Below are 12,757 nucleotides of genomic sequence, written 5' to 3'. Positions count from 1 at the left end.
TCCTACAACTTGGGTGGGAATATTCCTCTTTTTTTTTTTTTGGTTACCAAGTGTTTCTTTGGTTTCCAAGTGTTTCCTGATGGATAGACTCGAGCGCGTCTGGATTACACATTATTTTTATTTTATTTTAATATACTGAATTGCTTATATCATCAACATATTTATTAATTATCTTTTTATCTCATATATATTATATCAAAAATATGCATCATTCAAAAATATTTTTTTCACAAAATTATCTCAAATAATTTACTAACCAAACACGCTCTATAATTTGTTGGGAAGCATGCACTCAAAAGTTAGCATATCCTATACTAGGGTTGCAAACGAGCCGACCCGAATCGAACTTTGAGCCAATCGAGCCGAGTCTCGACTAAATTTTATGAAGCTTGAACTCGACGAGCCGGCAAATTTCGACCTCGACTCGAATCAAGTCGAGCCGAGCTCGAACTCGAAAAAAAATAAAAAATAATTATTTTATTTTTAAAAAATAAATAAAATAATATTTTTTTCTTCATAAATAATAAAATATTAAGGATATATACGTAATTTTACTATAAAAATAAAAAATAAAAAAATATATATAATATACGTAATTTTATTATTAAATAAAAATAAAAAAAAAAAAATATATATATATATACCCAAACTGGCGAGCCGGCTCGCGAGCTAACGAGTTTAATATTCTGAATTCGAGCTCGAGCTCAACTCGAGCTTGACTCGAGCTAGCGGTTCGATTTGTTTGCAGCCCTATCCTATACATTTAGTGAACATACAAAATTACAAGTAATTAATATACAACTATATAAATGTTGTCACTAGATTTTAGGTCCAACTACTTAAAAAGAATTTCTGTGCAAAAAATGGATAGAGAATTATTAGCCAAAATTTATTTGCTAACTATTATACGTGCACAATCAGGTACAAAACTTTCTACTTATGCTTTAAAAAAAAAGAAAAAAGAAAAAGTAGGGTGGAATGGAAGTTGATGAAACTTGCGGTGAAGTCATTGGACCAGAATTTCGCTATCGTTGCCTTATCTGCAGATTCGACATTATCTTCTCCTATATACGACGGTTTCAAAATGATACGATGCCTTGACTTGTAGAATTGTGTCTTGTCGCCGAAAGCGGATAAGCTCTGCTTCTAGTTCTACGTACGAAACCCCATCCACTCCACGTCCGAGTCACCATTTCCCTAGCCCCCGCAACACCAGCACCAATCCCCAAAAAGAACACTACTAATCTATGAATAAATTATCATCATAGGTAGTAGTAATTTTTCGAGAAGCCTGCAGGGACGAAAAGTACTATTATGATCATGAAATACTATTCCTTCCGTCCCACTTTAATAGCCATGTTTCTTTTCTCACATAGTTTAAGAAAAAATAATTAATTTTATTAAAAAAGTAAATTTAGATTTGTTATTTTTCTAAAATACCATCACATTAAATATGACACAACTTTTATGAGAACTTGAATTGATGATAAAAGAAGAATCAACTCTCATTAAATGAGGTAGGTTTATAGTAACAACTACTTACATTGAATCAGGGTATTTTAGAAAAATTAAAATATAACTACGTTCTTCAATTGAAAAGTGAACTATGATTTGGGACAGATGAAAAAGGAATACAGGACTATCAAAGTGGGACGGAGGGAGTAGTAATTTTGGTGCAAAATATTCCAAAGTCGAATACAAAGGACCTTTGACTTTGGAATATTTTCTGGCACACCAAGAGAAAAAACCAACCTCTTCCTCTGTTTCTGTTAAATTCTTGTGCCTACCTTAACTATTATTATTAGTCGATTCAACTTTTTCTTCTCTTTTATTCCTTTGATGGCGTCAACAGATTTCTCAGTTCATCATTTTAAAGAAAAGACAGCACACAGCTTGTGGTAATGTATCTCCCACCTTGATAAGGCTAGGCTTGGCAAATCAAAGACGTGCCCACCAATTGTCAATAATTTATGTATCTAACAGGTACGTCGTTGTGTTTGATCAGCAAGAAAATGTATCCATTCTAGATTGGTACTACTAATACAACAAGACAATCAAATCTTGGATGGGGCTTGTGGAAAGTGCAAGCATGCATGCCTGTTCAACTTCATATGATGAAACGTCCAGTTTCTTTTCTTGCGGCTTTAAAACTTATCCTTCTACCCACTAACATGAACATAAATCAAGGAATATTCCATCATCCAAGTTTCCTAGTTTGGGGACAGTCACAAATTCATGGCGGCTGAAACATAGTATTTACTAGTATATATATGTTGTTTGTGGACAGAAAAATCGCGGGCTACGCAGTGATGACATTTTGAATTTTCATTTGACCATCTGAATAATTTGACTTTCATTGCAGGATAAAGAAGGAAACAACAATTTTCTAATAATACAGGCAGCCTTAGGGGGGCCTGTTTTCTAGTACAATTGGTTGCCGTCGGTAAGGGGTAGGATCAGAATTATGAATATTTAAGAGATAAATAGTTCGTGCCTTCACATTACAATTTTCTATTTTTTTTTTCGCCGATACGATAGATTTTATACTATAACCACTCTTACTCCACACTAAGAGAAAGGAAACACCTAAAAAGGTGGAAAATCCAGTGAATCACCACCTATCTAGACAGACGGGTAGGGTAGTCTGGATATTAGAATGCAAGCCAAGGGATCAAATCCCTTGACTTGCACCCATGTAGAGGTTTAAAGTTCTCCTTCGATTATCATTACCGGTTATTACAACTTTCGATTTCAAGATGCAATTTTATGCTATTATCACCAAAAAAAGGTAAAAAAAAAATGAAGCAAGGCTCCAGCTGTCACTCCCCGTTCCCAGAACTTGCAACCACAAGAAAACCATTATCTTCTTCCATGGTATAAACTGTCACCACCACAAAATGAAAACGTCGAATCTTGACAGAGTTTGTGAATCTCCAAGAGCCTCTGATTCTGGCTTTATGCAAAAATGGTAAAAGGATGTGTCTTTGTTGGTCCCAACTAAAGGAGTCCAGATAGCACGTTTACGAATGCATCATCTAAAGTTCTGGTTCATCTGCGATGCGACGCAACGCAATGGATTCAGTAGCATTAGCTTTCGTAATTAAACCGCAACCATTATAAGGCAAGGGAAACCTCTATTGTTGGTATACAATAGTGGAAGTGAAAAAAGTAAGATCATGCCAAAGACAAAGTCCGTACCATCATTATCGTCACCCGTGTTAAAGTCGTCTTCATCATCATCAAAATCAATGTTCTGCAACAATTTTTTGAGTTTTAGTGCATCTACACCAAATATAAGCTTTATATGACATTTGCAATGGACAGGTGAAGTCAAAGCATGAGGTCTAGAACGATTTGCATTGCCAACAGTTGATCCCTCCCCACATCTTCCGGCAGGGCCCTTTTTGAACCTGAGACAGAAATACAGTCTCAATTGTTACAAATACCTGATTATAATCACCATCATCACTATACTCCTCTTCATCCTCTTCAAGTTTTTCATCTCCTTCCTCCTCCTCATCCTCCTTCCCATTTAATTCTTGTACCTATTGCGTTCAAGGTGAATAGAAACAGAATAATCGGGACAACCAACTAGGACAAGTGAAGAAAATGAGTAGAAAAATGCGTTCATCTGCTCAAGAATGCTTCTCACTTCTATTGTGCCACTGAATAAAGAAATTGCTTTCTTTTGTTTCTGCTATTCGGTGTTTCAAACAGCTCTACCAAAAGAGAGAAAGCAGTGCTCAATACAAACAGTAGCATTCTTACCTGATGCTTCTGCTCAAGCTTTTCAAAGACATCCAACTTCTGCATGTCTGCCACATGAAAATCACTGTCAGTATGGAACAATAAGTTAAGACTCTACAAAAGCCAAACAAATGAGCAGCTTTACAGCAAATTTAAAGTCCTTGAAGCGTCACTGTGGTGTTTAACAATCTAGCACAATCTGCTTCATGGGAAACAAGGTTTCAATATTTCCCAAATTCTGGTTTTGTCCCCAAGTTTAAACGGAAAAACATATCCTAGGAATCAATTACTGGTTCCCAGACCAAACCAGTAAAAGTAAACAAGTATAATATAAGCTTCTTTTTTAATACATAAATGACTAAGCTTCAAAACCAAGTAAATGAAAATCATTAAGTTGCCAGGCCTACTGATTGCAAATAACTCCAAAAGCACACTGGGTCCAAATCTAATTTGCAATCCTGTGACTATTCAATACTGCCATGAGAAAGACTGAAAACTGTTGCCAAAAGGATGGTAATGAAACTGAAGAAGGAGAACATTCCATTGCTCATGAAGCCAACCAAAAAAGTGGTAGCTCACAGAACTATTTCTCAATTTTTATGGCATAAAATATTTATAAATGAAAAGCCAGAACCACCAAGGAGAAATTCAGAACAAAGAAGCAGTCAACTATCAACTATTTCTCAATTATCAAATTCACCAGGTAAAAATACGAAAACAAAAGGCCATCAAGGCATTTCAAATGACAATCCTTAATCATATGGAAAATATAAACCAAAACCATCTCAGAGCTGACCACAGCTAAATTTAAAAAAAAAAAAATTTAACATTTTATTGACATAAACAAAATGAAACACTGACAGATCAACTTCATTTAAAAGTTAAAAAGCTTAAAGATTAAAAAAATACATTTAAGCATGATGAAAGAAGCAACAAAGTGTATTCTCATATCACCTGCTTCAGGGTTCCATCTCACTCTTTTGATACCATGCTTCTCCTTCTTCTCATCTTCTCATCCATCAGCACACCAAAAAATAATAAGGTAAAAGGCAAAGGAAAAGGAGAAGGTCGAACGATAAGAAATGATACTTACCGTGAATGATGAGTTTACAACCATTTTTAGATCTCCAGAATTGACAAGAATCACAAACCTTTAGCTAGTTCAGCAGGAACATAATCAGGCTCCATTCTTATGAAGTGGGAGAGTGGCTGCTTTGAACTCGTTTTTTTAGACTTCCTGTCTGCAAGCTTTTCTATTTCGATTCTTTGACTTTCTACCAGCACAAGTTCAGGAAGAAACAAGACAATTATATCAATCAGTTGACACAGTTCTAGCATCAGAGTTATTTCTTCTCGCATTCTGCTACTCCAAAAGCAAAAGTAAGGCAGTGTTCAAGCATATGAGTACTTACTCTTTGCACCTCCACTTTCATCTTCAACATAATAAGGAGAAGAGTTCCAGTACCTCTGAAATTTACTAAACCACACAGCGAAGGATGGATCAACTTTCACACTTTCTGCAGTTCCTAGTTCATCAATTTCCTACAATTGTGCAATGAAATAACTTAAGCACAACATACAACCCAACTGACAAATGCATTAGTGTTATTACAGAAACTAAGTATAAACAATAACAAGATACTTTCATAGGGAACCCGTACAATAGCAGCTCAATAGGGTCAAAACAACCTTTGCCTAACCGCCATTGATTAAACTGAAATTTTACATTACTACCATACAATGGCTATGAAATATCATTCTATGGATGATTTTGATGATTTGCACTTATGGAGTTTAGCTCTAAGTTTTTATTCAAAGAAAAAGGCGACATGAGACCCCTAAGTTCATAGTAGTTGAAAAGGTTTAAGACATGTTTAGAAGTTTACAGCATTTGACAAATCCAAAACTTCCCTTGAAGGCCTGAAAATCCAGTTTTTTCTCAATACAACCAAATATGAAAAATCTTCAGGTAATTTAGATTTTGGTTCAATTACTTTGTGAGATAAATGCAAGTATATGTAGAGATTGGTTGATCACCGTTTCTGAAATGCCTTTTTCTTATCTTTCAAATGCTTACAATTCTCTACCCTACCACAAGACTAAACAGGCTAAATCTATTTTCAATCAGTTCAGATTCGTACCATTAAAAAGAAATTATTCACAACCAAGAAATTGCAAAAGAAGAAAATAACTAGTGCAAGCTTTGACTATTAGGAAGGCGACAAAGCAACTTACAGGAAAGGAAAAGTCACCATAACAAGAGGCAATAAATTTAGTTTTAGTTACCAGAAAGAGATCTAAATTTTCTTGCTTAGCAGCACGAAATCCACCACGTCCTCGCCCTCTGAATGCCATGTAACAAAATGTTCTTCTTTGCTAGCTTCCTAACCAAAGTTAGGCCAAAAAGATTCATCACTGTCTCCAACAAACTGAGCACAAATAGGGAAACATGCAAGGTACTGACCAGTGTTGTTTTAACTTTTCTAAAATGCAACAGGTGGACCAACATAGTTTATCATAACTACCAATAGCAAAATCTAGTTTACCACAGCTTAATTAGAAAAACAAAAAACAATGACTGATAAAAGCAGTACTCCAATATATACAACTGCAGAAGACAACTTCATCTAAACCACCAATGGAGTCCCATTTTCTTTCAAAGTTCCACCCAAAGACTGAAACCCTTTCCAACTAAAAGTCAAAAGTGTATTTGAGTCACATATTCAATACTCAGCATGTACCTAACCCACTATTTACTGCAGAAATAAGTACAAAGAAGAATGCGTAAAATCAGGGGTTCGACCTTTTTTTCTCTGCAATCTTTGTTTATCAATTAAAATAGATGAAGAAGCAAGACATAATCTACTTTATCTATAAACCTCCATATATACTCCAGTAAAAGAGAAAAATTTGATGACAACTTACCCGTTACTGCTTAATTGTAGCCTTGAATAAACATATGGAGCTCCTTGATTATTAAGTTTTTCTACTACAGGAGCCCCACCTAGAATCTTAACTAAACTATATGAGAATAACATTTCTCCTGGAAAATTAACAACAATGTTGGGCCGAACTGAGCATATTTTCCCATTCTTTTTTATCATATAGGTCGACATTCTTCTTTCAGGTTGCTTTCACACGCATGCTGCTGATTTAGTGGGCAGAACCATATGAACATAAACCCCTATTTTTACCCTAACCATTTCAAAAGACATTATTTCCTACCTACTGCTGGAGCTCACTTATTATTGCAGTATCATCGGTTTTAATCCACGTACATGCTGATATATGATCCCTGATTTACTTCAAAACTTAACTACACATCCTCATGCAACACTTCCAAAACCAAAGACTAACTCTATTTACAAAAAAAAATGATAATATCAGAACATACATAAAAAAGAAACCATGATAAAAAAAAAAAAAAAAAACCAAATGAAATTTTAGTGATTTTCAAGCAGTAAGTTTTGACATAACAGATTAGTGGGGAAAAATAGATAACACACAAAGGAAACACTCTAAACCTAAAGAAAAGATGAATTTCACCATGAAATAAAGAGGCATACCAGAGAAAAAAGCCAATATCAACAGCAAAGAAACAGGCCTCCTCTGTAGTCCTCTTAAGCTAAATGAACCATCATGATTCTTGGGAATAAACAAAGAAGCAAAGTTCAAACGTAACCTTGATGTGTAGGATGATCATGGACTTAGGATTGAGGAGGTCCCATGAATGAAGAAGAGTGAAAGCTGTTGTCTGAATATATTCAGCGGACTAGAACTAGATGTGGCTTCTCACCCATGTGTGTGTGCGTGTCTGTGTGTGTGTGTGAAAGAAGGCGCCACACAATACATGGGCTGAATTCTCATGTGAGACTCTCAGTTTTTCAAAGCCTGATCCGATCCTAGGGCTGGCTGTCCATTAGCCGACTCCAACGCAATCATCCAAAGGTGTTTGCTATTTTGGGCCCATAAGATTGTCTAGTATAGCATGCCCCTTTTTTTTTAACTTAAACTTTAAAAAAAAAAAAGGGCCATGAGAGGTGGGAGGCTGGAAGTATTTCTATTTCCTGTTTTAATAAAGAAGACAATCCACTAGTATTATTGGCAAAGCTATTTTTGGCTGTTCCATCAAGCAAGAGTTACTTAGAATGGGTGGCAATGAACTCGAAATTCCTACTAGAAGATTACAAGACCCAAATCATAACTTTTTTTCTTATTTGAAAGGTAGAAAGAAAGTTAGTAAAAAAAAAATACGTACAAGTATTTTGTACTTTTGTTATTGATCATTTCTACCATTTCAATGTTTCTTTGGTGAATTGTTTCTATGAGGATTATTATGATCCCATTTCAGAAAACTGGTATCCCGTTTCTACAAGGCAAATTTTTGACACTATTATGTTTTTCTTTTAGGCTAGTTTGATACTCTTATGTTAGTTTTGACTAATATTATTATTGATTACTAAAGTAGACTCCAAAATACAACCACCATCAATTTCAAATGGTTGGTAAACAAATCTTCTTGCAGATATATGCAGTGCAGGGTGCATGCGCAAATGATTGGTGGTGTTCTTTATAGGGTTGATTACAGTAGACATGAAAAGTCCAAATGACTCATCATTTTGCTTTCTTGTATTATTTCCATACTGCCCCAATCTTCAATTATTCTATATGTTAGATTGCCAAATCTTCTAAGAGATTTATAAACAATAATTCACCTTTTGGAAGTTTGACGAAGATTGTCAAACGAATGTATACCACATAGTAATAAGTTTCCGAAAAAATAACAAGATTAATTGTCTGCCTCATGAAGGAAACACTATACAAAATAAAAATTATGCAGTACCTCCCATCACTTGCCGCTAACGAATACGTGACTTCTCCAAAATTCAAATGGATGTACGGTGTATTTGTCTGCTGCAATAGTAATTCAATTCTCATCGATATCTCCTGATCTACTAGTTGGATCATTCCTTAGATAGATCAGTATAAAAGTAGGAGTAGGAACGATGAAGTATAAAAAAAACCGATTTAGGGTGAGAGAGAGCAGCGTCTCCCTCATTCGTCTCATGTTAAATGCCGATTTCAGTTGAATGATGTATGTTTTCTTTTAATTCAATGATGATTTTGGCTAAATAAGAAGTTTAGCGATCTTAGAAAATTCTAAATACTTTAGTGACATCTATGGCATTTGCTCAAGCTTTTTTTTTTTTTTTTTGGAAGCATGGCATTTGCTCAAGTTAAAATCCCACTCCGAGGAAGAAGAGACAAAGATAAAGTAGAGCGAGAAGAGAACTAGTGAAAGAAAGGACTTTTTTATTTAGGAATAGTCTAAAAGAAAGTTGTCAAGGAGATTGCACGGCACAGAGCTGATTAAGGGGAGGGGATGCTGGTTGCTGCTGACACAGACCTCATTACTCATTAGACAGACTTTGAGCTGAAGTGACACAACTCCAAAATCGCGCAATGAGCTGGTTGGTGCACCGTGCGCAACACAACTTATTAATTCGCGAAAAAATCAGAAAATTTTTCCGTTTTTCTCAACCGATGAAGTACATTGGATCCGGTACTTTGAAGGTCCTGTCGCCAACATTTGTCCCCAGCAAATCGCTCCACTGATCTCCAATGTTCCCAACAATTCTGTACCCTGCTTCCACTAGCTCCGTTCTCTTGTTGGATTTGTACACCACTGCTGAACCCGTGTCATTCTCTCCCCTACAAAATTAATTTAATTAATTAATTTTCTTTCTTAACTAGTAGTACTCCTATACAATATGATGCATAGCATATCACTTTTGCAACTTAAAAAAGGCTCATTTTCCTTTTAAAAAAAAAAAGAAGCTCCTTTCCATGTACAAAGTCCCCCCCCCCCCCCCCACAAAAAGGAAGGAAAACAAAAAAAGGAGGTTGAAGCACTGAACATTTGAAATCTTGTTGTAACGCAAAGAACCAGCAAGGTTGCCTCATTAATTAAATAAGATTAAATTTTATACACGCTGATGATGATGTATATATTATCACAATTGAATATATGATACGTATGCAAAATTTGAGTTTCAAATTCGAATTATATGTCATGCATTTAACGGTGAAAGCGTATACACTGTCAGTGTACGTACAGGAGATTAATCCATTAAATAAATTGTATCTGTGTCTGTGAAAACAATATAAAATCCTAATGAAAAATAATTCTTACTTAATTCAAATGCAAGCAATTAATTATCAGGTTCAATAAGAGAGGGGGGCACGTCTTTACTTTAGTATAAGCTTTTCCCAGTTGCGATAACCGACATTCTTGAGATTGGAAATCCTCACTTCTCTGTATACTTCTTTTGTTCCTGATATGAAGACGGGCTTGATCCCCAAAGACAACAGTGTCTTGTACAAACGAAGAACTCCAGGCACTGCAGGTGCTGCTCCCTCAGCCACCCAAGCATTAAACTTTGTGTCGTTGTATGGTATTGCCCTGAAAAGAGATCCAAAAAATAAAACATCCATACTCATCAGACTAGTATAGTATTTACAATTCAGAACGTCAAATCCTCAATGCTTTAAACTTAGCAATGCCCATTTCCACTATAATCCACAGGATCTTGGCACCTCCACTATTAATGTCCCTAGTGGTGGATTTTGAGTCATACACTTTTTTTTTTTTTTTTAAACCAAAAAAAGGGTCTAATGCATGACATAGACCTTATTTGTCAAGAACGCGGCAGAATCCTTATTATACTTCTGTAATGTTGACTTGCAGAATTGGGGGTGATAATGGAAATGGATCGGCCGTCTGTAAGTCGCTGTCAGAATATATGAAACACCTTGACAAGAGATACGATGAGGGTAGCATTTCATGAGAGAGAGTAACCTTTAAAGTATATTCATATAAAGCTTTATGCAGTTAATGACAGTGCAAAAACACGTCCGTAGGATTGCGGATTGATGGTCATAAGATCCTATGTTTTCTTACCCGAATTGAACATCGGAACGTGCATAGTATGGAGCATTGGAGAGAGAGGTCTCGTCTATGTCGAAGACCCAAATTTCCTTGCCATCACCAGCAAGAGTGAGGTTTTTAGCATATGCAATAGCAATATCAGCCACAGCATCGCAATCCTCGCGATATTGCTTGCCCAGCATGTAATGACCTACGTAGTTTTCGCAGGATTCAGGAACCAACTTCCAATTACGCAGGTTGTAGGTTTCCACGGCCAGGCGCCAGCTTAGGCAGTTGATTTGTGGGACGTTATGGCCAGCAGCTCCAGATTTTGGCCTGAGAAGATGGATTGGACTGGTTATGCATTCTGCATGGGAGGTTTGGTCATCATCAGTTAGGAGACGAAGGGGGTTCCGGAAACATGTTGCATGAGAAGTTGCTGCTAGAGCAACAAGGAGAAAAAGCACTGCCGAAATATTTTTCATCTTCTTCTTTTGTTTCTAGGGTGCCTGGTCCTGGAGGGGAAGCTCAGAAATGATGGGATATTTATACAAGATCAGGTTGGTTATGCAGAGGCAAGTCTAGAGCCCAGTGCAAGCCGGAGCAGGAGTGGATGAGCCTCGGGTGGTGACCATTTTACTAGTCTCAGGATACCGATAAATTATATGACGGATACATTAGTAATTTCAGTGGTCCATTTAGTAATTTCAGTGGTCCAGATAGTGAATATATAATTAAAAACGTTGCCACACGTTGTGAAATACGAAATAATGCAACGGCGGTCCGCATCCATCTCTCTCTCTCTCTCTCTTTCTTTTAGTCGTTTCTTTGTTGATTAAAGGGCAAAATACACTTTAACCCCATAATTTAGCAATTTTTCACATAATTCCCTCATAGTTTAAATTAAAGTGTCAAAATGACAAAAATGATCATTTGTAACAGAACCTATAAAAATATCAAAATTTATCCTTGCTTAAAAACTAAAATAGCTAAAGTGACCAAGATATATAAACATAATATGCATAATTTTCTAATCCCGTATAGTTTTATATTTTATCATGTAACCCCCTTATGATTTAATATTTTACTATATAACTCTCTTATATTTTTCAAAATATATACATAACCACCCCGTAGTTAATAAATAATTTTCAACTTTACATATTGGTACTTTTGATATTTTAGTTGACTAGGTTATGAAATGCAAATTTCTCATTTTGACACTTTAATTCAAATCATGAGAGGATTATATATGACTTTTAAAATCATATAAAAATTATATGATAAGGCGTTGAATTACGGGGGTAAAGTGTATGTTGCCCTTGATTAAAAGCTAGTGTGTGCAGATTCCTACTGGCTGCAACGATTAATGGTAGCACAAGGCTAGGGTTAGTTTCGAATGTTTGACGTCAAACTTGTGCGTGCTTTTGCTAGTTTGCACGTGGTTAGACAACTCATTTGGAACATGTTAAAGATTTTTTGAGAAAGTGAAATAAATTTCTAAACAATATTGATCAAAAAGTTCTTCTCGGAAGCTTAAAAACATATTACTAAAAACTAAATTGCATGTTGGCATAAAAAAAAATTCACATAGATCAGAAGCTTATTTGATATATACAAACCTATGCAGAAAAGAAAAGAATGAAAGCACAAACAAAAGGCTCGCTAGTCACTTATACAACAAACTCAAAAGGCTTTTCCCTTCGCCTTCGCACACCCCCTTCAAAAGGCAATGCATGGTGGTGCTTCAAGCGATTAAAGACAACAAAACCAAAGTAGATGAAACCTTTAAAATGCCAACTACTAAATTATGCTAAGGTGGAACTTTCTATTTTTTTTTTAAAGTAAATCGTATATATACTGATAGTGTTTATATCATCATAATTGGATACATAACACATATATACGAGTTTAATTTCAATTTAAATTTAGATTAGTAGTCATGTATCTAAACATGATATGTAGTATATATATTATTAAGATTGGATGGAATGATATATATATATATATATATATATATATTCATAAAATTTGGATTTCAATTCAAATGTATGCATCTAAACCTAATATATAATATATACA

General features: G+C 35.4%; 2 protein-coding genes across 5 annotated transcripts; both read right to left on the bottom strand.

Moving 5' to 3' along the window:
* Positions 1-2,434: 2,434 nt before the first annotated feature.
* On the bottom strand, positions 2,435-8,919 carry LOC113743037 (uncharacterized). 4 transcript variants are annotated; one of them, XM_072045306.1, is made up of 9 exons: positions 8,591-8,919; positions 6,034-6,131; positions 5,160-5,289; positions 4,899-5,021; positions 4,702-4,755; positions 3,769-3,815; positions 3,447-3,545; positions 3,199-3,253; positions 2,435-3,052 (listed from the first exon to the last, which is right to left on the bottom strand). In XM_072045306.1, exons 2-9 carry the CDS (start codon positions 6,100-6,102, stop codon positions 3,036-3,038), a joined length of 594 nt encoding a protein of 197 aa, XP_071901407.1. In that variant the 5' UTR covers positions 6,103-6,131; positions 8,591-8,919; the 3' UTR covers positions 2,435-3,035. The 4 variants fall into 4 exon arrangements, 3 of the variants coding, with proteins under 3 accessions (XP_071901407.1, XP_027126902.2, XP_027126901.2); XM_027271101.2 differs by lacking the exon at positions 8,591-8,919 and adding an exon at positions 7,314-7,995 and having other exon boundaries at positions 6,034-6,127; XM_027271100.2 differs by lacking the exon at positions 8,591-8,919 and adding an exon at positions 7,314-7,989.
* A 124-nt stretch (positions 8,920-9,043) lies between these two features.
* On the bottom strand, positions 9,044-11,281 carry LOC113741427 (acid phosphatase 1). The gene is made up of 3 exons (XM_027268956.2): positions 10,709-11,281; positions 10,001-10,210; positions 9,044-9,459 (listed from the first exon to the last, which is right to left on the bottom strand). Exons 1-3 carry the CDS (start codon positions 11,158-11,160, stop codon positions 9,285-9,287), a joined length of 837 nt encoding a protein of 278 aa, XP_027124757.1. The 5' UTR covers positions 11,161-11,281; the 3' UTR covers positions 9,044-9,284.
* Between the last annotated feature and the right edge of the window lie 1,476 nt (positions 11,282-12,757).

Source organism: Coffea arabica, chromosome 4c (genome assembly GCF_036785885.1).
Source record: "Coffea arabica cultivar ET-39 chromosome 4c, Coffea Arabica ET-39 HiFi, whole genome shotgun sequence".
Lineage (NCBI taxonomy): Eukaryota > Viridiplantae > Streptophyta > Magnoliopsida > Gentianales > Rubiaceae > Coffea > Coffea arabica.
The sequence above is the reverse complement of the archived record's forward strand: the minus strand, read 5'-3'. Positions and strand labels throughout refer to the sequence as shown.